Source organism: Pongo pygmaeus, chromosome 9, assembly GCF_028885625.2.
Source record: "Pongo pygmaeus isolate AG05252 chromosome 9, NHGRI_mPonPyg2-v2.0_pri, whole genome shotgun sequence".
Classification (NCBI taxonomy): domain Eukaryota; kingdom Metazoa; phylum Chordata; class Mammalia; order Primates; family Hominidae; genus Pongo; species Pongo pygmaeus.
The window spans coordinates 87,586,176-87,613,178 of NC_072382.2; the positions used below are offsets into that span (position 1 = coordinate 87,586,176).

A 27,003-nucleotide genomic window follows, 5' to 3' on the forward strand; every position below is an offset into this window, starting at 1 on the left:
CCTCCAGGCTGAGAAGTCAGCACAAGGAAAGGTTGAGGGCTGGAGGCAGGAGGAGGAAATACCTGGTGTATTTGGGAAATGGGAGGTAATTCCATGGGTTAGTTTCCTGGAATTATCTACTTTTTTGTCTAACTCACCAAAAATATAAGTTCCTAGAGAACAAGGTTTTGTGTTGTCTTCATCTCCATCTGAACTGCTGCTGCAGGACACAAAGATAAGGACCAGTGGGCCTACACTCCAACCCTCGGGGGCTTATAATCAAGTCTCACCTCCACGACAGCGAGCTGTGTGACTTTGGGCGAGTCATGGAGCCTCTTGAAGGCTTCTTCTCCTCTATCAAGTGGGGATAAAATAGGGGCTGCATGGGGATGATTGTGACGATCAAGAGGAAAAATATATATGAAAGAGCTTGGTGAATTATAACATATGCTGTAAAACAGTGGTAGCAGTTTTGGCTTTCACAGTGCCTCCAATGTGTCATGTACTGCCCTAAGTGCTTTACTTAACCCAATGAGGTTGTGTCAGCCATGGAGGTGTGTGGCTTAGAACTATCTTAAGGGAACCTGCTGAGGGAGGGCAATTGGTGGACAGCCTTCAGCCACCACACTCTCCCTGGATTGCTTAATGACTGAGCATGGAGGGGGTGTGGGGGAAACCATTCCTGCCCAACCGAGACTCTGCTGGGGCAGGAACTTCCCACTGGCCTGACTGACCTGGGGAGACACTCCCTGGGCTCTCTTACTCAGTCCTCACTCCCTCCTGCTCTCCCTTCACAGGTGTCTGACCTGTACTACAGTCTGAAGGCCCCACTCACCCCTAACTCCTCCCACCCCCTCCCCCTTTATTCTTCACAGGTGTCTCCCCAGTATCTCTCTCACACATCTATTTCTCAAAGGACCTGAGAGGTAGGTCTCATCATTTCCCCCATTTTTTAAATGAGGCAACAAGACACAGAGAGGTGAAGCAGCCTTCTTAAGACCTTGGGCTTGTAAGTGCAGGAATCAGGATTCAAAGCCGGGCTGTTGGGTCTAGAGTCTATGGTCTTAAGCACTCAGTCATGCTGCATGGGTGGCTCTTCTGCATACCAACAAGAATCAATTTTTCTTTTTAAGGACTCTGTTCTGGGTCCATACTGCTTTCATATCACTGTAGTAGGTGTGGGGGAGGGTGTAGTTTAAGGGACAGAAAAGAACAGGAATTATCTGTTAACCCTTCACCCCAAGTACTGGGTACACATAAGATTTAAGTGCTAAGTGCTAAGTTTAGCACTTTGTCAAACATACCACAGGTTTACATTTAGAAAGATGGTGGATCCTGGCCTCCTCTCTCACTGTCCTAATCCCCTGGATTGGACACCCTTGAAACTCTTTAGGATTCTTCACTGGTAGGGGTATGTGTGTGTGTGTGTCAGTGGGGGGGACCTAAAGGGTGAAAGTGGTGCATACATGGTGCCTACTCTTCCACATGCTACCTTCAAAGTGACCATCAAAAGCCACTTAGAAACATCAAACATCCAGAAAGAAGAAATGATAAATGATAGTAGAGTAACATGATGAATAGCTAGGCAGTAATTAAAATTGGTGGTTTTAAGACTTTGCAGTCACCTGGACAAATTTGTAAGAGACTATTTATAGTGGAAAAAGCAGGATACAAAATTACACGGATATCATAATTATAACTCTCTGAAACACACACATACAGAGCTTGGAAGGACATACATAAAAATGACTGAAAATAGTGTTACTCTTGGCATTGGCAGAAAACATTCACTTTGCCAGTTCTTACAAAGATTAAAAGGGTCCATGGTGAGTTATAATTTGGAATGTTGCCAAGTCACAGATTTGAATCTTAGTGCATCAGGCAGCATAGAGTGAATTTCTCAATCCTGCATATGCAGTTTCTGGGGTAAGTTAAGTTTCCCAGTGGCACTAAGGGATTTTTAGATTTTCAAAAAGTTTCTCAGTATACTGCAGTAAAGATCAAAGGTCAACCATAATGACATACTGCTGAGATACAAGGGTGACTATAAAAAGCTTTTAAAAAGTCCTTATATTTTGCTTTCATAATAAAATGTTCTATGTCTCAGATACTTTAACCACAAAAAATGAAAAAAAGTTCCCATATGGATATGATGTTAAAAAATAGCTTCTTATGTTTGTATAGAGCTTTCAAGTGATTCACTCATTTGTTCCTTCTAATAGTCTGACTTCTTCTCATCTCATTTTAGAGGAAGTTGGAGTTCAAGGGTTTAAATAAACTGCCCAAGCTCACAGAGCCAGAAAGTAGCTACGCTGAAATTGAGCTTTGTCTGGGTCTCATGATGAAGCATCCTCTTCGTCCTATCACTTGATACTGTGGGGGCCAGGGAACCAGGGAGCCAAGGGGCAGCTCCTCACCCTCTGCCGGGTCCTCCTGGAAGAGGTCATTAGTGGCTGGGAAGGTCCAGGCTCTTGACCTGCAGACCGGGCTGGGGAACGGGGAGAGCTGGAATGAGTTCAGAGGAAAGGCTGTGTCCACATCTCTAGTCAACTGGTTCTCCTTTAGCAGGAGTGGAAATGGCTTCTCTAAAACGGTAGTGGGCAGAGCTCCCATGGCTGACTTGGCACAACATGGAACAAGAAGCCCACATTCTGCTCTGTATCTGCCAACTGATTCAGATATAAGAATGCCTGCCAGCAAGGGGTGGGAGTAGTAACCTGCCTGGACCCCCTCCTTGCAGTCCTCCTCTGTCTGGACTTCTTCATAGGTGTTTAGAAGAGAAGATTTCAGCAGATAGTATTGCCAGATAAAATACAGGATGCCCAGTTAAATTTGAATTTCAGATAGGCAATAATTAAAAAGAAATGTTTAGAATTAAGTGTGACCCATGTATTACATGGAACACACTTATGCTAAAAAATGTTGAATTGCTTCTCTGAAATTTAAATGTCACTGGTGTCCTGTGTTTTTATTTGCTAAATCTGGTAACCCTATCAACAGAGGCAGAGGAATCTTCAAGTTTGGAGGCAATGTGCTGCAGGGGAAAGGACACTGCTGGACCTGGTGGCTATGGTCAGGATGCTCCCCTCTGAGCATCCTCAGTAGGGCCCAAAGGGGCTCTAGGCTTTCAAATCAGATAGACCTGGGTTTGAATTGAGGCTTTGTCACTTGACTAGCTCTGTGGCTTTGGGGAAGGTATTTAACTTTTCTCTGCTCTCTGTTAAATAGGGAATAATGATTTCTATCACACAATGCAAGCTCTTTGAGCTCCTCATTCATCCGCATCTCCCCAGCTAATTGTACAGTGATGGCACACATAAACCCTTGAGAAGCATTTAGTGATATGACTGCCAGAGTCCTGGGACTGGGCTAAGGAGATGCTGAGTTAAAAATTAAGAAGGTCTTAGAAATCACTTGGTTCTGCTTCCTCCAAATGAGTTTTTGAAGGTTGGAAAGAATACATGAGCTGCCCAAAGTCACAAAACACATTTGTGGAAACAACAAGGCAGAAATCATGGTTTCTAGACCAGGACTCTTCCCAGGGTGGGGACAAGGCTTATTCACTTCCAAACTTTAGTGTTCAGTGGGTGCCTGGCACCTAAATATTGAGTGACTAAATCTTTCCCCTCTGTTAGATAGTTACTAAGTCCCCTTTGGAACCAAGTAAGTCAATGATTATAATTTTAGGTGAAGGCCTTTATTCAAAGTGGGTGAAGCAGAACTTTCTCCTCTGCCATGGGAGTTAGAGGGTTGAATGTGCTCTCTATGGCTGTTTGCCCAGCTCTGCCTCCCATAAGGTTTTTCTTGGAGACAAAATGTCATGGAAAAAGAAATGGTTTCCTCCTCTTCACTGCACATATCAGTGAGCACTGGATTTCAGCTGGAAGACGGATAAACCTCCTGGTTGAAAAAATATTTATATTGCATAGCAACAGGCATGCTGTGATGTTACTTAGGGAACCTGGGGGTCTGGGAGGTCATGGGATTGGGTTCACGCTGTGGGCACAGCATGCTTTCTCCTCACAGTGGCAGTCCCACCTACCACTCATTCCTTGGGAAGCTCAGCTAAGCCTGGCGTAAGCTACAAAGATCCTAGCAAGGACATCCTCATGGGTTACACGTGTATAGAGAGTGAGCTCTATGATGGCACCACGTGGTGAATGCTGAATAATGATAATCTTGCAAGGTAGAAGAAACCCTGCAATACCCAGCTTGGTTGTGAACTCCATGCTTCCTTGGCAATCCAGTAACATCCAAAGCACTATTTACCAGGCTCTGCTGATGATCTGCTCCCATGTTTGTTTCCCTAAGCAAACATGACTCCCCTCCCTCCAGCCATTCTTCAGTTCCAGAAGAGCACACAGCATCTCCTTCTGAGGTGAATTCATCAAGGCTCAAGGCTTCTGTCAGGAGAAGATCTCCAAGACTCAGCAGGGTCATTTTAAAGCCAAGCCCCATCCCCCGGGATTCCCCCACCCTGCCTTAGCACAGGGTGGGATGAGCACTGGGTTTGGAGTCGAACCTTGGGGAAGCCCTTTCTGCTGTGAGCCTCTTTTCCCATGTAAAACAAGAGGGTTGAACGAGATGGTACTCAGGCCCCTTCTAACCTGAATAGTCTGTGACTGGCTGCGTGTGGATGAAACAAAATAAATCCAATCCACACGTAGCCATGATGGAAGGCTGAGCAGGTACTCCCTTCCCCTACCCCCTTGGAACTTAATCATGGGATGTCCCTTCTTCTTGGGATCATGGCTGCACATATTTATTTTTCCAAATCTCCTTGGTATCGGCAGGTAAAAGTGACGCAGAGTTTCAGGGCTGTGGACAGCAGATGTTTTCCTTCAACAGGAAACCTGGAGGGGTGTTGTCTTTGACTGTGATTAAAGCTCCTGTTGCCTCAGGAGTTTTTATAGAGACATACACACAGATGGTCAAGTTATTCTGACACTAAAAACCCTCACGACAGCATCCTCCCTGCGTGGACATGTGAGATAAAAGTGGTAAAAGGCCAAGCTTCCCTCTGTTACATCTCAGGCTTGCTCTGAGCAAAAGGTATGCCCTGGACTTCTGGGGGGAATATCTTGCAAATGGATTCATTGAAAAAAAAAAAGAACTGTAGTTGGGAGATCACATAGTAAATCCATTTGCAAAGAGAAAAATCACCATCTTCCTAATGTTGGTCACTTTATAACTTTGAAAATTTTGTGTCCTGAGTTTCTTCAAGTGGGTCTGGAGGGGGCCCACCATTCCCTGGAGGGGAGGATGGTATAAACAGCATTGCTATCCTCTGTCTTGATCCTGAGTGTCCATGGGATCCTGCCTGTGTGAAACACTCATTCTTGGCCCCCATTTCCCAGTGTATAATGCAAACACCTAACCCCTTGGAGCAGTGCACCACGGTGGGTAAGGCAGCTGTGGAGCCAGAGAGCTGGGTTCCAATCCCAGCTCTGACACTTAGAGCTGTGGGACCTGAGGTAGGTAGTTGACATGTTTCAGTCTCAGTTTTCTTATCTGAAAATGGGGAGAATAATATACTGGGGAAGAACTGCTTCCTTTCACCCCTGGGGCACATATGGAGGGCAGATCAGGGCATGTTTCCTCCTCCCAGATGGGGGTACTCTGGTCCCTTCCTGACATATGGAGCAGGCCCAGGGGAGGTTCTCTCCCCTCCACATCCAGGAGGGAGAAGTGATTCTAGAGGCCTAAAGCACCAGAAGGAGAAGCAGACGCTTTGAGTAGATGTGACACACAACTCTTTAAAGTGACCAATTAGGTGACAGTGTTGAAACACTGACAACTAGAATATTCTATTCAGGCTGACCCTCATTTATCTCCCTCAGGCTCAGCAGGGTGCCTGACACCCACTAAACACTCAGTAAACTTTTATTAAATAAGGCAAAGGGTTCACAAAATAATCTTAATTGAAAAAATTAGAACAAAATTACATTATGATTACACCTAGGTAATAACTAACTTATGTATAGGCATAGAAAAATATTGGAAAGAAACACAAATGCAGCATTGTGGGAGAAATACCATTTCCTTTTTCTTTAAAATTTTGAATAATGTTCTAAATTTATTTCAGCAAAAAAAATTCTAAAAATCAAGAAATAATCTTTACTTATAAAGCAACAGAAACTAGACACAGGTGTAATATGGGGAGAGGAGCACAAACTTGGATTCAGCTCCTAGCCCTGCTGCTTCTAGCAGATCTTCTTGGGCAAATAAAACTCTCTGGGCCTCAGTTTCCTATGCTGTAAAAAAGAGGGTAATGACAGATGCTCCACTCACAGGGTTATTGCAAGGCTTAAACTGAGTGGTCCATAATAAGGGCCTGATCTACAATTACTGCTACTTTCCAGTCATTTTTTCTGGTGGATCTGTTACAAGTTAGAGCCAGCTCTAAACTTCAGCATATGATTGCTGAGTGCTGGACCTTCAATGACAAAGGATCCCAATGCACCAAGGCAGCCAGCACCCTTCCAGTGGATACAGTGGCCTCAGAATCAAACTCAATCTGTTCCAATTCTTGCCTAAGGCCAGCTTTTAGAAGGAATGAAGGTCTCATTTAAATCCAGTTGGAACACAGCAGGAGGTGTTGGAGAAGAAGAATAAAACAAAGTTTGCTGCGCTCATCCATGCCTGCAAAGAAGCATTCTGTGAGGCCAAAAAAGAATTTCAGCAAAACTCAGGTATCTGGCTGGGGGAAGGGCATCACTGGGCAGAGCAAAACTTGAAGACTGGTTTTGATGAGCAGCTGTAAATCATGTATCCCGATCCAACCTCCTGTATCCTGAGCTGGTGAGGAGACACACGGAGACCAGGCAGTTTTAGAGGTTGAAGGATGCTCAGTAACTTTCTGGTCTAGTCTCTCAATATATTGAAAGGGAATTAAGTCTAAGGAGGTGCAATGACTTATCTGGCTCATCACAGTACTGGAACCAAGGTCTCTGGCTCGTCATGGTACTGGAAGCAATGTCCCTGGCTTGTCATGGTACTGGGAACCAGGGTCCCAATCCAATAGTTTCCCCACTTTCTTGCCCTCCCTTATCTCATTCCCACCCCCAGGATTTCCCAGCTGTTAAGCAAGGTCTGCCCACCATTCCATCATTTGATCATATCTGCAGATGAAGCCTGAATAAGCATCATTCCTTACTAGGATCTAAAGTGCTTGCTTTTGTTTGAAATGGGGATGCCTGGACTGGGCGTGGTGGCTCAAGTCTGCAATCCCAGCACTTTGGGAGGCCAAGGCGGGTGGATCACTTGAGGTCAGGAGTTTGAGACCAGCCTGACCAACATGGTGAAATCCCATCTCAACTAAAAATACAAAAATTATCTGAGTGTGCTGGGGCATGCCTGTAATCCCAGCTACTCAGAAGGCTGAGACAGCAGAATTGCTTGAACCAGGGAAGCAGAGGTTGCAGCGAGCCAAGATCATGCCACTGCACTCCAGCCTGGGCAAGAGAGGGAGAGTCCATCTCAAACAAAAAAAAAAAAAGAAAGAAAGAAAATAAAAGAAATGGGGGTGCATTGTGTTTAGGGAAGAGGAAGGCCATGTAAAGAGTCTTGGCAAATTTTCTTAAGAGAGATTACTGCAGAATGCAAATAACAGTAACTTTTTGACAACGTGAATCAAGAATTTTAAAAATGACCATTCCTATACCAGAAACTCTGGGACACATTCAAAGCAGTTTGTAGAGGTAAATTTATAGCACTAAATGCCCAAAAGAGAAAGCAGGAAAGATCTAAAATTGACACCCTAACATCACAATTAAAAGAACTAGAGAAGCAAGAGAAAACACATTCGAAAGCTAGCAGAAGGCAAGAAATAACTAAGATCAGAGCAGAACTGAAGGAAATAGAGACACAAAAAACCCTTCAAAAAATCAATGAATCCAGGAGCTGGTTTTTTGAAAAGATCAACAAAATTGATAGACCGCTAGCAAGACTAATAAAGAAGAAAAGAGAGAAGAATCAAATAGACGCAATAAAAAATGACAAAGGGGATATCACCACTGATCCCACAGAAATACAAACTACCATCAGAGAATACTATAAATACCTCTATGCAAATAAACTAGAAAATCTAGAAGAAATGGATAAATTCCTCGACACATACACCCTCCCAACATTAAACCAGGAAGAAGTTGAATCTCTGAATAGACCAATAACAGGAGCTGAAATTGAGGCAATAATGAATAGCTTACCAACCAAAAAAAGTCCAGGACCAGATGGATTCACAGCTGAATTCTACCAGAGGTACAAGGAGGAGCTGGTACCATTCCTTCTGAAACTATTCCAATCAATAGAGAAAGAGGGAATCCTCCCTAACTCATTTTATGAGGCCAGCATCATCCTCATACCAAAGCCTGGCAGAGACACAACAAAAAAAGAGAATTTTAGACCAATATCCTTGATGAACATTGATGCCAAAATCCTCAATAAAATACTGGCAAACTGAATCCAGGAGCACATCAAAAAGCTTACCCACCATGATCAAGTGGGCTTCATCCCTGGGATGCAAGGCTGGTTCAACATACACAAATCAATAAATGTAATCCAGCATATAAACAGAACCAAAGACAAAAACCACATGATTATCTCAACAGATGGAGAAAAGGCCTTTGACAAAATTCAACAGCCCTTCATGCTAAAAACTCTCAATAAATTAGGTATTGATGGGACATATCTCAAAATAATAAGAGCTATCTATGACAAACCCATAGCCAATATCATACTGAATGGGCAAAAGCTGGGAGCATTCCCTTTGAAAACTGGCACAAGACAGGGATGCCCTCTCTCATCACTCCTATTCAACATAGTGTTGGAAGTTCTGGCCAGGGCAATCAGGCAGGAGAAGGAAATAAAGGGCATTCAATTAGGAAAAGAGGAAGTCAAATTGTCCCTGTTTGCAGATGACATGATAGTATATCTAGAAAACCCCATTGTCTCAGCCCAAAATCTCCTTAAGCTGATAAGCAACTTCAGCAAAGTCTCAGGATACAAAATCAATGTGCAAAAATCACAAGCATTCTTATAGACAAATAACAGACAAACAGAGAGCCAAATCATGAGTGAACTCCCATTCACAATTGCTTCAAAGAGAATAAAATACCTAGGAATCCAACTTACTTACAACAGACGTGAAGGACCTCTTCAAGGAGAACAACAAACCGCTGCTCAATGAAATAAAAGAGGATACAAACAAATGGAAGAACATTCCATGCTCATGGGTAGGAAGAATCAATATCATGAAAATGGTCATACTGCCCAAGGTAAGTTATAGATTCAATGCCATCCCCATCAAGCTACCAATGACTTTCTTCACAGAATTGGAAAAAGCTACTTTCAAGTTCATATGGAACCAAAAAAGAGCCTGCATCACCAAGTCAATCCTAAGCCAAAAGAACAAAGCTGGAGGCATCACACTACCTGACTTCAAACTATACTACAAGGCTACAGTAACCAAAACAGCATGGTACTGCTACCAAAACAGAGATATAGACCAATGGAACAGAACAGAACCCTCAGAAATAATGCTGCATATCTACAACTATCTGATCTTTGACAAACCTGAGAAAAACAAGCAATGGGGAAAGGATTCCCTTTTTAGTAAATGGTGCTGGGAAAACTGGCTAGCCATATGTAGAAAGCTGAAACTGGATCCCTTCCTTACACCTTATACAAAAATTAATTCAAGATGGATTAAAGACTTAAATGTTAGACCTAAAACCATAAAAACCCTAGAAGAAAACCTAGGCAATACCATTCAGGACATAGGCATGGGCAAGAACTTCATGTCTAAAACACTAAAAGCAATGGCAACAAAAGCCAAAATTGACAAATGGGATCTACTTAAACTAAAGAGCTTCTGCACAGCAAAAGAAACTACCATCAGAGTGAACAGGCAACCTACAGAATGGGAGAAAATTTTTGCAACTTACTCATCTGACAAAGGGCTAATATCTAGAATCTACAATGAACTCAAACAAATTTACAAGAAAAAAACAAACAACCCCATCAACAAGTGGGCAAAGGATATGAACAGACACTTCTCAAAAGAAGACGTTTATGCAGCCAAAAGACACATGAAAGAATGCTCATCATCACTGGCCATCAGAGAAATGCAAATCAAAACCACAATGAGAAAGCATCTCACACTAGTTAGAATGGCAATCATTAAAAAGTCAGGAAACAACAGGTTCTGGAGAGGATGTGGAGAAATAGGAACACTTTTACACTGTTGGTGGGACTGTAAACTAGTTCAACCATTGTGGAAGTCAGTGTGGCGATTCCTCAAGGATCTAGAACTAGAAATACCATTTGACCCAGCCATCCCATTACTGGGTATATACCCAAAGGATTATAAATCATGTTTCTATAAAGACACATGCACACGTATGTTTATTGTGGCACTATTCACAATAGCAAAGACTTGGAACCAACCCAAATGTCCAACAATGATAGACTGGATTAGGAAAATGTGGCACATATACACCATGGAATACTATGCAGCCATAAAAAATGATGAGTTCATGTCCTTTATAGGGACATGGATGAAACTGGAAACCGTCATTCTCAGCAAACTATTGCAAGGACAAAAAACCAAACACCTCATGTTCTCACTCATAGATGGGAATTGAACAATGAGAACACATGGACACAGGAAGGGGAACATCACACACCAGGGCCTGTTGTGGGGTGGGGAAGGGGGGAGGGATAGCATTAGCAGATATACCTAATGCTAAATGACGAGTTAATGGGTGCAGCACAAAAACATGGCACATGTATGCATATGTAAGAAACCTGAACCTTGTGCACATGTACCCTAAAACTTAAAGTGTAGTAATAATAAAATAAAAAAAAAGAAAGCTTTGCTGTGACCAGTTACCAGAAAAATAAATTCAGATTGCTCTTAGATTCCAAAAAAAAAAAAAAAAAAAAAGACCATTCCTTTTGCTTCAATACTTACATTTGTAGAAATTTATCCTAAGGAAATACTCAGAGATAGGGACAAAGACTCATCTGCAAAAATGGGTATCAGAGCACAATTTATATTTTAAAAAGACTAGAAATAACCTAAGTGCCCAAATGTGGGGGTTTTCTTATGTAAATTATGATATACCAGGTAGCTATTAAACTGACATTATGGAAGAATGGTTAATGACCTGAAAGAAAACTCATGACAGACAATTAAATTTGAAAAAGAAATATAAAATACTGTATATATAATAAGAACACAACTTTTGTTTTATAAGTGCATGGAAAAAAATGGCTGCGGGAAAATATACCAATATGTAAACAATGATTAGCACTTGATGTGTGGCTGATATCTTATTTTTAACATTTCTCTGAATTTTCTTTCCTTCCTTCCTTCATTCCTTCCTTTCTTCCTTTCCTCCTTCCTTCCTTCCTTTCCTTCTTTCCTTCCTTCCTTCCTTCCTCTCTCTCTTTCTTTTCTTTCTTTCTTTCTTTCTCTTTCCTCTCTTTCTTTTCTTTCTTTCTTTCTCCTCTCTTTCTTTTCTTTCTTTCTTTCTTTTCTTTCTTTCTTTCTTTCTTTCTTTTTCTTTCTTTCTTTCTTTCTTGTCTCTCTCTCTCTCTCTCTCTCTCTCTCTTTCTTTTCTTCTTTTCTTGACAGAGTCTTGCTCTGTCACCCAGGCTGGAGTGCAGTGGTGTGATCTCGGCTCACTGCAACCTCTGCCTCCCAGGTTTTCCTGGGATTCTCCTATCTCAGCCTCCCCAGTAGCTGGGATTACAGGTGTGCACCACCACACCCAGCTAATTTTTGTATTTTAGTAGAGATGGGATTTCACCTTGTTGTTCAGGCTGGTCTCAAACTCCTGGCCTCAGGAGATCCCGCCCCGATTGGCCTCCCAAGGTGCTGGGAATACAGGCGTGAGTGACTGTGCCCGGCCTCCATTTTAAAAAGATGAACATGCACTGATCTCGAAGATAAATGTCATTAAGAGGGAATTCTTGGATATTTTTTCATGTTTTCTGACACAGAGACAGACCTGTGAATCACAGACATGCCCATGGTGGTTCCTAGAGCAGAGAAACCCTTGGCTGTGCCTGAGCTCCTTAAACCACAAACTGCTAGAAATCCTGCAGGTGGATCTCACCTACAGCTTGGCTCAGCTTCTCTCACTGGTTTTGCAGGACGCTAATCTGTCTGATTTAGACATTTTGGCCCCTGGTGCTTTGAATTCTAATCCTTCCACTGGGGCAGCCTGCCTTGAGAATGCTAAAATCACAACCCAGTGGTTACACCCACCTCAAGGGAAATAGAGACTGCCTGGGGTAATGGGGGTCAGAGAGGAAGGAAGCCCAAGCAGGGGTCATTGTGGGTATAGAGGGCCTCATGGAGGTAGAGGAGCAAGGGAGCCCAGGAGTGGGAGAGGGAACAGGATGGAGCTAGGGGTGGGCAACCAGGGAAGAAGGTCCTCTACTCTGCAACTGTGTACGGGAGTGCCCTGGTCAGGGGGATGCCAAGAAAGAAATGGCCCATTGCTGTGTAGATATAACCACCCACAAACATGCTCCTCACCCTGTCCCAGTTGCCACCCTTTGGCCCCAGAACTCCTGGCCTGGGCAGTGGGTTACCTCATTGTTGGTGCCGACATCCAGCAGCACAGGGAGGCACTGCTGCGGATTCACCCCTCCGCACGCTGTGTACAGGGCCAGCTTGCCCACAGGGATGCCCATGCCATAGCAGCCCAGGTCTCCCAGGCCCAGGATGCGCTCCCCATCAGTCACCACCACGGCCTGAAAAACAGCAGGGCACCATCAATCAGGGACAGCACTTCCTGTGACAGAGTGCTCATTTTAGCAGCCCCAGCCCATCAGGCTTGGTGACTGGATGCCCACTGGCTTTGCCGGTGTGAAAGAGCGTGTCTGGGATATGGCCAGAGCATTTATTCACCTGCAGGTGGCCAGTCCTTCCTGGCAGGCTGGTGAGAAACCCTACTGAGAGGAGATGACAGAAAGATGCCTGCCTTGCATTCTGAGCTTCAGGTGGGGGCTGCAGAAACATCTGGAGGGAAACCACAGCAAGTCACTTCACTCTCCCTCAAGGAAACTAAATAGACACTCTCAGCCTGAGACTTGGGGTGATGGGGAGGGAAGGGCATAATTAAAGGAGAAAATGAAAAATAAGTGTTCGTGCTGCTGCTACAGCTCCAGGGTTTAGAGGCTAATCTAAGTGCTCTCCGACCTACTCCTGGATTATGAAAAATCCGATTTGCAAAGAACAGGGCTCCTTGTGACATCTTCTAGGATCACTATTGCATATGAAATCAGGAAGAGTTTCAAGCTGCACTGGGATTTACCTTTTGCATTTGTCAAAGAATTGCTGAGGGCCTTCTATGTACTAGATGTAGTGCTACTTCAAGGCTTACCTACTGTGAATTAATAGATACGAATGAAGCTGATGATGATGATAGGAATAATTGTATTATTATAATGGATATTCTTTTATTCATTCATTTAATACATATTTATACTTTGCATAAGACACTGTGACAAATTCTGGGGGAGCTTCAGTTTGCACATCTACAAAAACAAATATGCATGGACCCAGCCCTTAAAGGATTAATGGGCCAAAGGAGAGATGGAATGTGTATATTAATAATCGTGATTCTAGGAGGGAAGCTGGACTGCAGCAGAATAGCATAAAGGGTGGCAGAGATTAGAAGATGGGAGGGTAACACTTCATGGGTGAAGGGACACACATGCCCTACCTTGGACAGGTGGAGATTGTGGGGTGTGGGTGGCGATAAGGGCATTTGATACAAAAGAAAGTTAAAATCCAGGGTAGAGGTGCTGGGGGTGGGGAGAATGTAGGGTGTGTTTGGGGAACGAGGAGATGTAGGTTGCAGGAAGGGAAAGAATGGAAAGTTAGACAGGAGTCAGACTGTGAAAGGCCTTGAATGTCTGGCCAAGGAGAGCCCCTCAGGGTAACGGTGAAGTTGTTTGTAGGCCACTCTCACCTGCTCACCAGCACTAGCTCTCTCTGTCTCTAAAAGAGTTAAGTTTATAGGTCCCTCATCCCTTCATTGGAACCTGGCTTTGGATCCACTCTAGGCTACAAATGTCCTGATGGGCTATGAACACCATAGGGTTTGGTTAAATCCATGAAGGTACATTGCTGGGCAATGGGGGTAAAGAGATGAAGAACCATTCTTTCCCTTGAAGAGTTTATGATCTGGTACCCAAAGGACTTATGGGATCTTCTCACTTCCATTCTCTCTCTTTTAGTGGAAATAGGTGTAGAGATTCTTAAAAACATTCCTCTGCTTCTGGAAAAGTGTCTCTGGAGAGTGCAAGAGATCCATGAAAATCATGATATTCTCCCTTAGATTGGTCTACTGCCTCTGTGGAGAGTGCTCACAGACTGCATCTCATGTGACCTTCTCCATAGCCTGGGCAGGTAGGCGGATCTGAGATTGTTATCTGTGCTTCACAGGTGAGCAAACAGAAGCTCAAGACCTTTATTTTCTCCATATATTTGTTAAGTGTCAGCCACATGCCAGGCACTGGCTGGATGTTTCCACATCAGTTATCTTAAAAGATTAGATGACTTAGCAAGGTCATCTTGCTAGTGAATGTGACAGGGCAGGGTTCCTGGTTCAGGGCTCCTTCTACCATCCCAACTGGCTGGGGTAAAGTGCCTGTGATCTTGGCAAAGTCCTGCCCTGCTTTGATGCCACCCTCTCTGCAGCCTGCATCTGACCGCCTCTTGGTAGATCTCCCTGTTAGAGACTATGCCCTCATGCTGCCCCTGGGTGTCCAAATTCTGGGCATTTCTCTATCATCTCTCCTAATTAGAGCTTCCTTATTATGGTTCCCATTCTCTCAGAATCCTTCTCTGTGCTGAATGGGCAGTGAGTGACATGAAGTTAAACAGAGGAAATCTGCTACTCCAGACTGTTATCCCCACAACCCTAGGATGGTGACTGGGCTCTGTAGTGGCACACTTCCAGCCTGGACATGCCTCAGGGCACTCCACTGCATGCCCAGCTCCTCTGAATGAGTGTCTCACCTCCATCTACTGTCCACCCGCAATCCTACCATGCTTATAGTTGAGGTATTGCAACAGTTTCACAACCAGACTCCTTGCCTCTCATCTTCCTTCCCTCCATTCTCTCCTGCCAACCAACGTCAGATTCATTGCGTCAAAAGCCCATTTTCATTATGCCATTCCCAGGCTCAAAGACCCTTAGTGACTTTGAACTGTCCATAGAATAGAGTCCAAAATACTTAACTCTTTAATGATCTGAATCCAACAGACCTTCTGAAACTTATCTCCTGCTACACATCTGTACACAATTGCCTTCTCTGGCCGTGCTGGCCTTCTCATTCTTCCCAGACACACTCTGAATTTGCCTACCATCTCAATCTCTATTCCTTTCTCCTGGAGGGTTCTTCTCCCCATTCTTCAGCAGCATAAATCCTGCTCATTATAATCTACTGAAATTTCTCCTTCCCCTGAATTGCCATATCTACCACACACCCTTCCTGTCTGCTTGCCTGCCTTTCACAAGCGTGTATTAAGGACCCACTGCCTGCCAAGACCCGCACAAGGTGTTATTAAAAGCTTTGATGGTGAAAGCAGCTGGGTTGTTATTTAACTTTGTTTTAAAATGCACATTTTATCTCACAAAACAGCCTTCGTGGTTAATGGCAGGTGCTTTGGAGTCTGATAACCAGTTTTTGAATCTAGGATCCTTGATGATGTGCCATGTGTAATTTTAGATAAATAGATAACTATTCTGAGCTTCAATTCTCCGTAAAATGGATATAATAATAATAATAATAATAATAATAATAATAATACTTAACTCCTCAGGTTGTTGTAATGATGAAATAAAATAACATATGTCTCATTTTAACCTGGTGCCTTGTGTAAAGTAAGAATGATGAATAAATGGTTGCTGCTCTTTTGATTGTAATGATGATGATGATTTAGGGCAAAGATTATATCTCAGACTTTGAAATTATTTCTGATCTCTTCAGTTTAGCATGAACACAGAAAGACCATGCAATAATTATCTGTTAAATGAATGAATGAAAAAGAAACCAAGGGGAGACCTTGGCAAATGCAACATTTAAGAAAGTCTGGCCATGAGAAGCTTAATGGCTTTAACCTTGGCATCCTCATGCATTGTTATGGCTCCTACTGTCCTCTCTAAGTAGATGACACCTGTAGATAACTGTCTGCTGGACATTGCCACTCAAATGTCCAATAGTCTTCCCAATTCCCACAAGTCCCTAACCAAATGAATCCTCTTTTCCCTCTTACTCCTTTTGAGCCTTTTTACTCTGTTACCCTGTATCTTCCAAGTTCAAAAACGTCCAGTCTTCTTTGATTCTTCTGTGTTAGTCAACCACAGCCAATTGGTCACCAAGTTCTGCTGATTGTGCCTGCTTCCTATTTTAAACATTTGTTCCATTATCTTCATATTATTGCCACTGCCTCGGATCAGATCATCCATCTTCACTTGAGCCACTGCACTGTTCTCCTAACTGGTCTCTCTACTGGATTTTCCCCATTCCATTTCATTTTTTCTGAAGCACACCCAGATATATCACTTTCTTGCCCCCAAATCTCTAATGGTTCCTGATGTCTATAAAATAAAGCCCAAACATCTTAGACTGGCACTTAAAGCCTTCCATGGGCTAGGCCCAAGCTGCCCTTTGAATTTCCCCTTTATTCTTTCCATGTTCCATCCAAACTGAAATATTTCCAATTTTGCACAAGGCTTGTACTTTCTTGAATACATGCCATTTTACTTCTCAATTTCTTTATCTCTTTGATACAAATCTTACCACCCTTGCATGTTTCAAGGAACAGTTCAAAAAGCATTTCCCTCCATGAAGCTTCCCTTCTGAATTTTATCACTTCCTTCTCTGAATTCCCATAGCATTTTCCTCACCTACAAAACCTATCACTCCCTTGCTTGTATTGTAGTTATGTACATTTCCTTGTGCTTCACTGTAGATTGAAGCTCTTCTGGGGCCAGTAATGGGTTGTGTCATCTTTGATTCATCAGCACTTAACTTGGTGTCTGTAATGTGATACACACTCACAAATGGTGGGCAATGTGATAGATCCAACAGAGAAAACAAAGTGTCTTCTGCACTGAACAGAGTTCAGACCTGCTGTGGATTAACAAGTTCAGAGAGAAGACACTGCACCCTGTTTTTCGTGACATAAATGGACCTTATGCTGGGAGCCACTAGTTCTGTAAATTGTCAAAAGGCTGAGGGCAAACCTGGGCAGTATCCTTGAGCTTTAAAGCCCAGCAACCTTTTCTAGAACAACAGAATCACATTTTCCCTGTTTGGAAGAGTTTTATAATTCATAACTCCCCTGTGTCTTTGATGACTCGGGGGAAGTTTGGGGGAGGCTGTGCCATATTCTTCCTTTGCCCACCTACCTCAGACCTAAGGGCTTTTCTGAATTATTGCACACACCCTTTAGTTTAGGTGGACCCAGTGGGACTGACCCAATACTGACCTGATGATCAAATGTCCTTGCTTGCTCTGGAGCCTCCTTGGACTTGTAGCTATGGTCATAGCTACAAGCGTTGCCCACAGCGCTGTTTATACAACCCTCTTCTTCCTCTTCCTTTTGTTTCATCCTTCCTTCTATCCTCCTCCTCCTCCTCTTCTTCTGCTTCTCCCTCTCTCTCTTTCCACAACAAAAATAATGCACACTTCTTAGTTTCAAATCTTGGTTCCACTCCTCCCTTGCAAAGAACCTAACCTCTCAGCTTCCTTGTCTATAAAATGGGGATAACAATAGTCCCTACCTCTTACGGGGTTGCCATGAAAATCCAATGAGTTAATCTATGTAGAGCACTTGGCATCATACTGCATGAGGTGGATACGATGATATGCTGCCCAGATCCTCCTGCAGGAACGAAAGAGTTATTTTCCCAGCTGTATCCTCAGATATCAGCCCACTTAGGGGAATTTCCTCTACTGAAGAGAGCCACCTTGCCCAAAGCCACACTTCCTTCCAAGGGCAGCCCAATACAGGAATCTAAAGGCCCACTCCGCTGCCTCACTTCTGGATGCCTTTGAAGGGCCATCCCAGGTCTAGAGCCTCTCAGGGTCTCAGCGGAGCCTTGCTTGAGATCTTACTGCAGCCCAACCTCTCCTTCTGCTCTATCCTGTTTCCTTCCTTCTCACAAGTGTTGACTGACCAAAGAGCATTCCCTAATACATCTCTGAGACTGTTTTTCAGGAAATCTAACCTCTGACAATGAGGACAGAGTGGGGTTTAACACAAACTGGGCCAATGCATGATAGGTAGGCACTTGGCACTAGCAATCTGGTCTAAATATAAACACCTAAGTGGCTGTTTACAGAGGATGTGCCCAGTAGCAGAGGAGGGTCTCTTGGCTCTCAGCACCTCCTCCTGCGAAGCTCCTGGGACTGGGGTGAGGGAGAGATTTAGGAGCTTGGGAAAACTGTTAGGGAGGAGGCTATTCTCAGCTGGACCTTCCTATAGGCTCCAGGCAATGGCCACTGTGGGAAAGAGTCAGAAAAGCAGTTCTCACTCCTCTTTGTGATTTACGCTGGACAGCTCAAGGCAGCCTGGCCTGGCCTGCCCCCTCCTTCCTGAAAAGCAAGGTCCACAAAACCTCATGGTCTCCCCAGCCCTGGACTTTGGCTCCATTTCCCTCGCAGCCTACTTTTCTTACTTTGCAGTTTTCAACTCTGCTTTCTTTCTGGGAAACCATAGAAAGTCATTTTTTACTTTCTGAGTTGATTCAGAGGCTACTCTGAACCACTCCTCTTCTCTAGGCAAGCAGCTAGCAACAGGTCTAAAGATACCTGTGCCTTGAAAAACTCTGTCTCCCCCACTTAGCAGTTGCTGGAGAAGTGACTTAGGACCACAGCTCTGGGCTGGGCACCAACACTTAATTGTGGGTAACCTCAGACAAGTCACTTAACCTCAGTTTGCTCATCTGAGACACAACCCTACACATTCTTTTTTTTTTTTTTTTTTTGAGACAGATTCTTACTCTCTCTCCCAGACTGGAATGCAGTGGCCTGATCTCAGCTCACTGCAACCTCCACCTCCCAGGCTCAAGTGATTCTCCTGCCTCAGCCTCCCGAGAAGCTGGGACTACAGGCGTGTGCCACCACACCCAACTAATATTTGTATTTTTAGAAGAGACGGAATTTCACCATGTTGGCCAGGCTGGTCTTGAACTCCTGACCTCAGGTGATCTGCCCACCTCGGCCTCCCGAAGTGCTGGGATTACAGACGTGAACCACCATGCCCAGCCCTTTTTTGTTTTTGTTTTTGAGACAAGAGTCTTGCTCTGTTGCCCAGGCTGGAGTACAGTGGCACAAGGCTCACTGCAACCTCTGCCTCCCGGGTTCAAGCTATTCTCCTGCCTCAGCCTCCTGAATAGTTGGGACTACAGGTACCTGCCACCACGCCCAGCTCATTTTTATATTTTTAGTAGAGATGAGGTTTCACCATGTTGGCCAGGCTGTGCTCAAGCTCCTGACCTCAAGTGATCCGCCCGCCTCAGCCTCCCAAAGTGCTGGGATTACAGGCGTGAGCCACCATGCATGGTCTCACTCCTACACATTCTTCAGGACCCACATTGGGGGTTTCAGAAGTCCTTACTCCAGCTTCTCCCAGTGACTGTGGGAACAGAATGAAGTAGTAAAGAAGAGGTTCTGCATCAGTTCCCAAGTGCTATGAAAAAATGATGAGCAGAGATTCCCTACCTAGGTAGGGAGACCTTCCTCTCCACTTTCTAAAGTAACTGGAAAATACACATCGGAAAACAAGAAAGACTGTGGCTTGGAAATTCTAAACCTTTAAAAGGGCATCTAGGGGTGGGGGGAGAGGAATCTCCAGAAAAAGGCCAGTGAGTAGGACAGGGAGGGGTCAGGGGTAAGCCAGAGGCAGTCCAATCAGCTCTAGTGGACCTGTTTACATGCCAGACTACAGGCCCAATATTCAGAGCTCCTGGCTTTTCCAGAGAAGCCAGAAATCCAAGTGCTTGGATATATATTTCTCATGAAATCTCCTGATTTAAAAATATTGCCTACAAATTCAAAATGTTAGAAAACCACTAAGAGCGAAATCAAATATGTTTAGGGGTCAAATCGTTTGACTGCTCATTTGTGGCCTGTGATTCCCAGGTAAGGGAGCCCCCTCAGGCCCTGACTGTACTGCGGTGTGGGCTACAGCTGCCTCCACCACCTCCAGTGATGACAATATCCATTCAAGTGCCCTTTGATGTGTATAGACTTTATCATAGTTAATCCTCACAATAGGAAAGCAAAGCTCAGAGAGGATATCTGCACATGCAGCAGGTAAGTGAAGCTTCAAGGCCAGAATCTGGGGCTGTCTTATTGCAAAGCCGGGTCTGATTCCTCTATGTAGTCGCTGGGACTGTCTCCAGGTTTCTTCAAAATGAGACAGGAATAAAGGATGGAGGTGGTCCCAGGCACTCACCTGTGTACTCTGCAGTACCACAGGGTGGGTGGGCAGCCAGTGACCTGTCTGCCCCTTGTCCTCTGGGGTCCTCTTTTTGGCAGCACAGATGCAGTGTACTGTCACTGTTTCTGGATCAGTCTTTCTAACTAGATTTCAAGCTCCTTGAGTATGCGCTCGTATATATTCTCTGTTCCTGAACCTCCAGGGAGCTCTTCCAGAGTAGATGTTTACTAAAAGATGGGTGAATGCAACTGAATTCAATATCATGATCCCGAATCTGCTCATGCAACTTAACATTCTCCTAGAGGCTCTGGATGTCTCTCTTATTTGGGGCCTGCTGGAGTCCTACCTTTTCCAGGGTGCCTAAAGCCCTGTTTCTCTTCCTCTAAAATCACAACGGTTGTGGTCTCCATCTCTTTGGCAATTAGCATTCAGTAATTAGAAGGTTCTCAAAATATGTTTATTGAAGTCAATAGATATTTAGCTCCTAAGGTTCTATTTTGAATTTACATCTTGGTTTCCCAACCACAATACGAAGCAATTTGACGGCAGGGTCCATGTTTTTCTCATTTTTCATTCCTCACAGCAAGGCCCTTGATACAGTTGTGCCCTGATAAGAGGAACAATTGAAACCTGAAATTGAGGCCATGATCCCCTCACCAAGCCCCTGTGTCAGCTTGGAGGAAACGGTGCCTTTTTGTTAAACAGAGGTACCTTTTCATCATTCTTTCTAGTTCCTCATAATTTGCACAAAAGCACTGAAAATATTAGTGGAGAACCTCCTGGCACAGTATCTGTGACACGGAAGATGCTCAGCATGTCTATCAATTGAATTCATTCAACTCTGTAAGCATCTACTGAGTGCCTCCTATGTCCAAGTTTTCCCCATGGTTGAACTGTCCAGGAAGGTGAGTGAAAGAGATAACTTTACAGGACCCCAGCAGCATATCCACTCAGATTAGTCCATCCAGTAAGCTGGCTTCCCTTAATGTCCTCAAGATTTTATTATAGATTCATGCTAGACATGATCTGGAAACTTGCTTCTCTGGGCCTGGGACCAAAACCTGCAGGGCCTGCAGGACATATACCTGGAGTCTAAGCAGATAAGCAGGAGGGAGAAGCACAAGGCAAAATGATACCCAGACACAGATGTAAAAAATGAGCTAGGACTAAAGTCCCAGGGCCTTGGCTATGGCTCAAGTCTGGCTCCTGAGGGCCAAGGTTCTGTCCCCAACCTGGTCTGTTTTTAAATAATAGCATTACCTGGAGAGAACCAGGAGTGGGTGGGACATAAAGGGAGGTAGACAGAAAGAAGCTATATTTGGTGTCCAGTGGAGAAGGGTGGAGGGTCTCAAGGAATGGGCAGGGAAAATGAGAGAGCGGCCATGGTCCTCTCTTTGGCAGCACGGACACAGTGTACTGTCATTGCTTCTGGATCAGTCTTTCTAACTAGAGTTTGAGCTCCTCGAATATGGGCCCATATACCTTCTCTGTATCTGAACCTCCAGGGAGCTCTTCCAGAGTAGATGTGTTGGAGTACCATGGCCTCCCAGGCAAGGCAGGGTGATGTGAGCATTGGCCTTGAAAGTTCCTTGTACTATGCTTGGTCAGCACCAACCCCTCCCCAGCTCAGGTGCCAAAAATGCCCTCACCACCCAGCCAGTGGATATTCTGCATTTTTGCCTCACCCATTTTGTTTCCAGAAGTAACAATGATCTTAGATACCAGAACCCCTCAAACTCCTCCATAGACATCTCTATAGCAGGAGGAGATCTGGGGATTTAGCCACAGGCTAATACATTTCTACAAAGTTGCATGTTTTATGTATAAAAATTAACATCACTAGGCACGGTGGCTCACGCCTGTAATCCCAGGACTTTGGGAGGCCTCGATGGACAGATCACTTGAGCCCAGAAATTCAAGACCAGTCAGGGCAACATGGCAAAACCCTATCTCTGCAAAAAAATACAAAAAATTACCCAGGCATAGTGGCCCATGCCTGTCGTCCCAGCTACGGGGGGAGGCTGAGGTGGGAGGATCACCTGAGCCCAGGAGATTGAGGTTGCAATAATCTGTGACTGCACTCCAGCCTGAATGACAGAGTGAGACTCTGTCTCAAAAAAAAAAAAAAAAAAAATTAAGGCAACTTTTGCATTCTATAATATATTTTGTTTGGTATATAGAAATGTTTTCTTCTTAAATTTTTGAGTAAAACAGATGCTCCTGGAAGAAGTGGCAGGTTTATTTTGTCACTCTACATTTATGCCCCTCATCCCCACCCCCACACTGCTGTGTACCCCCGGGGTACACATACCCAAATGTGAAGATATTGTCCATCATAGGCTTTTACTCTTGGTACAGAATGTCCTCACTCCACAGTCTAGTCTCTCCACTACCTAACTGTCCACAGCCTACCCCTAAATTCAAGGCCCAGCTCCACTGTCACTTCCCCAGGAAGTCATCCCTGAATCTCCTCAGGCTAAAAATCATCATTGCCTCTAGAAGAACACCCTCAGTTCTTTTCGTGTACTTTATTTATCTCTGGACAAGTTCCATCTTGTTAGTCTTTTGTGCCTTTGGCTTATTTTCCACATAACATGTCAGCTACTTGAGAAGAGGGTCTTTGCCTGATTTCTCTCTGCGTCTACCATGGAAACTGGCACCATATATTTAGCAAGGACTCAACACATGCTGAACATATCTTCAGACTAATAATCACAATAATGAAGGGCAATGTCACATGGATGCCTGGTTAATGCAAACCTCTGCTCTGTGGTGTATTTGTACTTGGCTGTAACAGGTCTGTGGCTTAGGAATGGGGGGTAGTATGCTGCCTTCAGTGTCATAATGGCTCATTTTATAGCTGGAAATGACTGGTTTAGGCTGAAACGATTCACCCAACAATGATTAAATAGCAATGAAAACGGGATCATACCTTAATATTGTCTTCTGGCCAAGAGTTCAGCATTGTTGCAAGATGACCTTTGTCATGAATGGTGATGAACAGTCCACTAAAAGAAATAAAACACGTACACACAGAGAAACCAGGCAGTCAGACTAGGAACTGAGCAAAGTCCATAGTACTAGGTATTGCATTAATTAAATTTGCCCATAGACCTGGGCAAGAAAGTTTCCTGCCCGAAGCCCCAGCAGTTTAGAGGGTCATCCTCTGGCTTTCTTCCAATTGCTTCTCTCCACAGGGCAAGGAGTCCATGGGGCCATGGGGTGTGCCCACATGGAGCCTGTGCTCCCCAGAGTCTGTGCCCTTCTTTCCTTCCTCTAGACCAGTACCCAGGATGCCAGAATTCCCTGACCGAATGGCCCCAAGGCTGATTCCAGGGACTGTTTGGGCCTCTTCTCCAGGTCCCTCCTCCCAAGTACAGACCACACTGCAGTAGCTGGATCCCTAGGCCTGAGTCCATGACTGAAACTTGGACATGTGGGTTGGGATGTTCAGACACATGTGCATGAGGTTCTTGCAGTGGGGGATGGAGCTGGGGATGGGAAGAGAGGTTAGTGACAGTCTTGAGCTACTCCATCATCACACACACACACACACACATGCATGTGCGAAGGCAATGGGGGTTGGCCAAGAGCAGACAGATACCGGAGGGGTATCAAGCTTTGAAAGCAGGAATTATACCTTTTGGGATTTGCAAGTTTGCAGCTTTTTGCCTGAAGGCAGTCCAATCTGCAGGCAACTTGGGGCAACAGAAGGCCAAAGTCTTAATAGCTTGAGGTATCAGATAATAGAATTGGGGCTAGAAGAGAAGCCAGGAAATGAAGAGGGGGTGGGTTCTGGAAGGGAATAAGCCACAGAAAGGATAAACTCCCCAATCTACCCAAATTATTGGCTGACCACTAAACTATGCACACACAGGGGGATTGGCCAAAAAAAAAAAAAAAAAAAAAATACAGCTGGAATCTGAAAGAACCAAGCAAAGATTTAAGTTGTTGCTGATTAGGAGAGACAGAGTTGAGAATTTGAGTCCAGCCAAATCAACTCCCTTCTAGAACAAACATTACTCATCTGAGAAATAAAACAGAATCCAGAGTCCATAGAATCTAGGGTACATTGAAGTCCATTGTAATATTCTGCTTACTTTATATATGTAAGAAATTTTCCATAATAAAAAAATTAAAACAAAATAAAACACCAAAAAAATCACTGAACCCCAAACTGTTCTTGACCTCCACATTTCTTGCCAGGACTGTTCTTTCACTCTCCTCCCTTCCATTGCCAAACTTCCTAAAAGCACTGCCTACACTAACTGCTTCCATTTGTTCATCTCCCATTCATTTCTCAACCCACTGCAGTATGTCTTGTCTCAACATCATGCTATAACTGCTTCCATTTGTTCATCTCCCATTCATTTCTCAACCCACTGCAGTATGTCTTGTCTCATCATCATGCTACCAAAACTGCTCTTGCAAAGGCTACCAATGACCTTCACATTCCTAAATGCAATGAACACTCATCAGTCCCCATTTCCTTTGTCTTCTTGGTAGCATCTGACACTTTTCATCACTCCCCTACCCAACTTTTGGCTTTTGTGACTCCATTTTCTTTGAATTTTCCTCCTTCTTCTCTGTGGCTCCTTCTCGGTCTCTTATGTTGGGTAAGTCATCCCGCCATTATGCATTAAAGTTCCTCAAAAATCTGTACTATGCCACTTTTTTTCTTACTCTTATTCTTTCTATTTGTGATCTTATCAATACCCAAGGCTTTTGGCCAATGACTCTCAAATATCTATAGACCAGCGTTTCTCACCTTTGGCACTATTGACATTTTGGGTTGGATAATTCTTTGCTGTGAGGGGTGTGGTTGTCCTGCACATTGTAGCATGTTTGGCAACATCCTTGGCCTCTACTTTCCAGATACCAATAGCACCTCTCACTACATTGTGACAACCAAGAATATCTCCAGACCTTGGCAAATGTCCCCTGGAGGAAAAAAAATTATCCCTGATTTTAGAGCCACTGCACTAGACCTTTTATTTAGCTGCCTACCTGATATTTCCCTGTGCATACCTCAAAGGTACTTCAAACTTAGCATGTACCAAACCAAATTTATCATCTAATCTTCCACCATTATGACTCAAAGACAAGAAAATACAAAGACTCAAGACAAAACTGATTCTCTTTCCTACTCCCTTTCTCAGTGAATATTTCCCCGACAGAACTAATTTAACAATTCCAACCCCTTGAAATCATCCTTGGTGGTCTCCTCCCTTCTTTTATACAACCCCATTGCCAAGTTCTTCTTCTGTACTTTCTAAATAACTCCTGGTTCAAACATTTCTTTCATCAGTAACACTACCTCCTTTATCCAGGCTTCCAATTTCTGTTGCCTGAAGTGCTGCAATAACCTTGTAACATCCACTCTGGCCTCTCTCCTATTTTCTATATGCTAGTGAGAGTGATGTTCTTGAAATCAATGACTCATTGTTTTACTTCTTGTGCTAAAAATAGAATAAAGACCAAAGTCCTCAACATGCCTACCGAATCTTGTCTGGCTCTTGCCAACTTCCTTACTTCATCTTGTTCCACTCCTCTTCTCACTCCACACTCTTCAGCCACACTGGTCTTTTTCCATTCCTTTATGTGCCATGTTCTTCCTACTCCAGTACTACTTTGAAACCGCCTTTGCAAAGATTATGACAGTGAGAGAAATCTAGCATGGCTGACTTCATTTTGCTTCTAGTCTCACAGGCTGGCTGTCCTCACTCATTATTGGGCAGGGCCAGGCTAACCATGGGAGGAATTTAGTTTCTAATTTAACTTTGAAGCAAGTGTGATAATAGTCTCTCCATGAAACTGATCCCTTCCTTGTTCAGTTTTGGGGGCTGAAACTGCCTTTGTAAGACTAAGGAAAGGCCGCAAGATTAGGATTATGGAAAGGGCCTGACCTCTGATAAAATGTAGGCATAGTTTCTATAATCCCTTGCTGCTTAACAGCCATGTGGCTCGAGGTCACAAGATTTTTGATTTCCCTAGTTGCTCCTATAGATAACATCACTATTGTAGACCTAAGATTGGTCTTTTGAGATGTTCTTCAGATCTTTGCATTCTGGCAACCAACTGACCCCACCAAGACCCATGACTCGTGACTCAAATGGTCCTGTGGCCCCTACCCGGAGGTGGGCTCAGTGCACAAGAACCATTTTCCACACTCTTATCATTTCATCCCCAATCAGCAGTGCCCATTCCCTAGCCTCCTGCCCACCAAATTATCCATAAAATCCCCAGCGTCTGAGTTCTCAGGAGGCTGAGCCACTCCCTCCTCTCAGCTGCCTTGTGTCAATTAAACCCTTCCTTTACTGCAATACTATGGTCTTCGTGAATTGCTTTTGTCTATACAGTGGGCAAGAAGAACCCATTGGGCAATTACAAGTTCACATACCATTCCTTCTGCCTAATACACATGCTTCTCCTCACTCTTTAGTTAATTCATACTCATGCTCTTGATAACTTCCAATTCAAAGTAGAGGCTCTCTCCTGTATGCTCTCAAAGTACTCCATCCCTATATAAACAAACTTGTCACATTTAT

The 27,003-nt window shown here is 44.0% G+C and overlaps 2 protein-coding genes across 4 annotated transcripts in view; one reads left to right on the forward strand and one right to left on the reverse strand.

The window, feature by feature from the left end:
* The window catches only part of LOC129007300 (protein tyrosine phosphatase type IVA 1-like), a 93,256-nt gene that overhangs the window by 56,441 nt on the left and 9,812 nt on the right, over positions 1-27,003 (forward strand). The window lies entirely within an intron of this gene.
* Positions 1-27,003, reverse strand: part of ME3 (malic enzyme 3) — a 231,982-nt gene that overhangs the window by 51,765 nt on the left and 153,214 nt on the right. For all 3 annotated transcript variants that reach the window (XM_054438021.2, XM_063671305.1, XM_063671306.1), the window contains 2 exons: positions 23,388-23,463; positions 12,583-12,744 (listed from right to left, as the gene is read on the reverse strand). In XM_054438021.2, the coding sequence (XP_054293996.2) occupies positions 12,583-12,744; positions 23,388-23,463 (238 nt within the window). The remainder of the gene's footprint in view (positions 1-12,582; positions 12,745-23,387; positions 23,464-27,003) is intronic.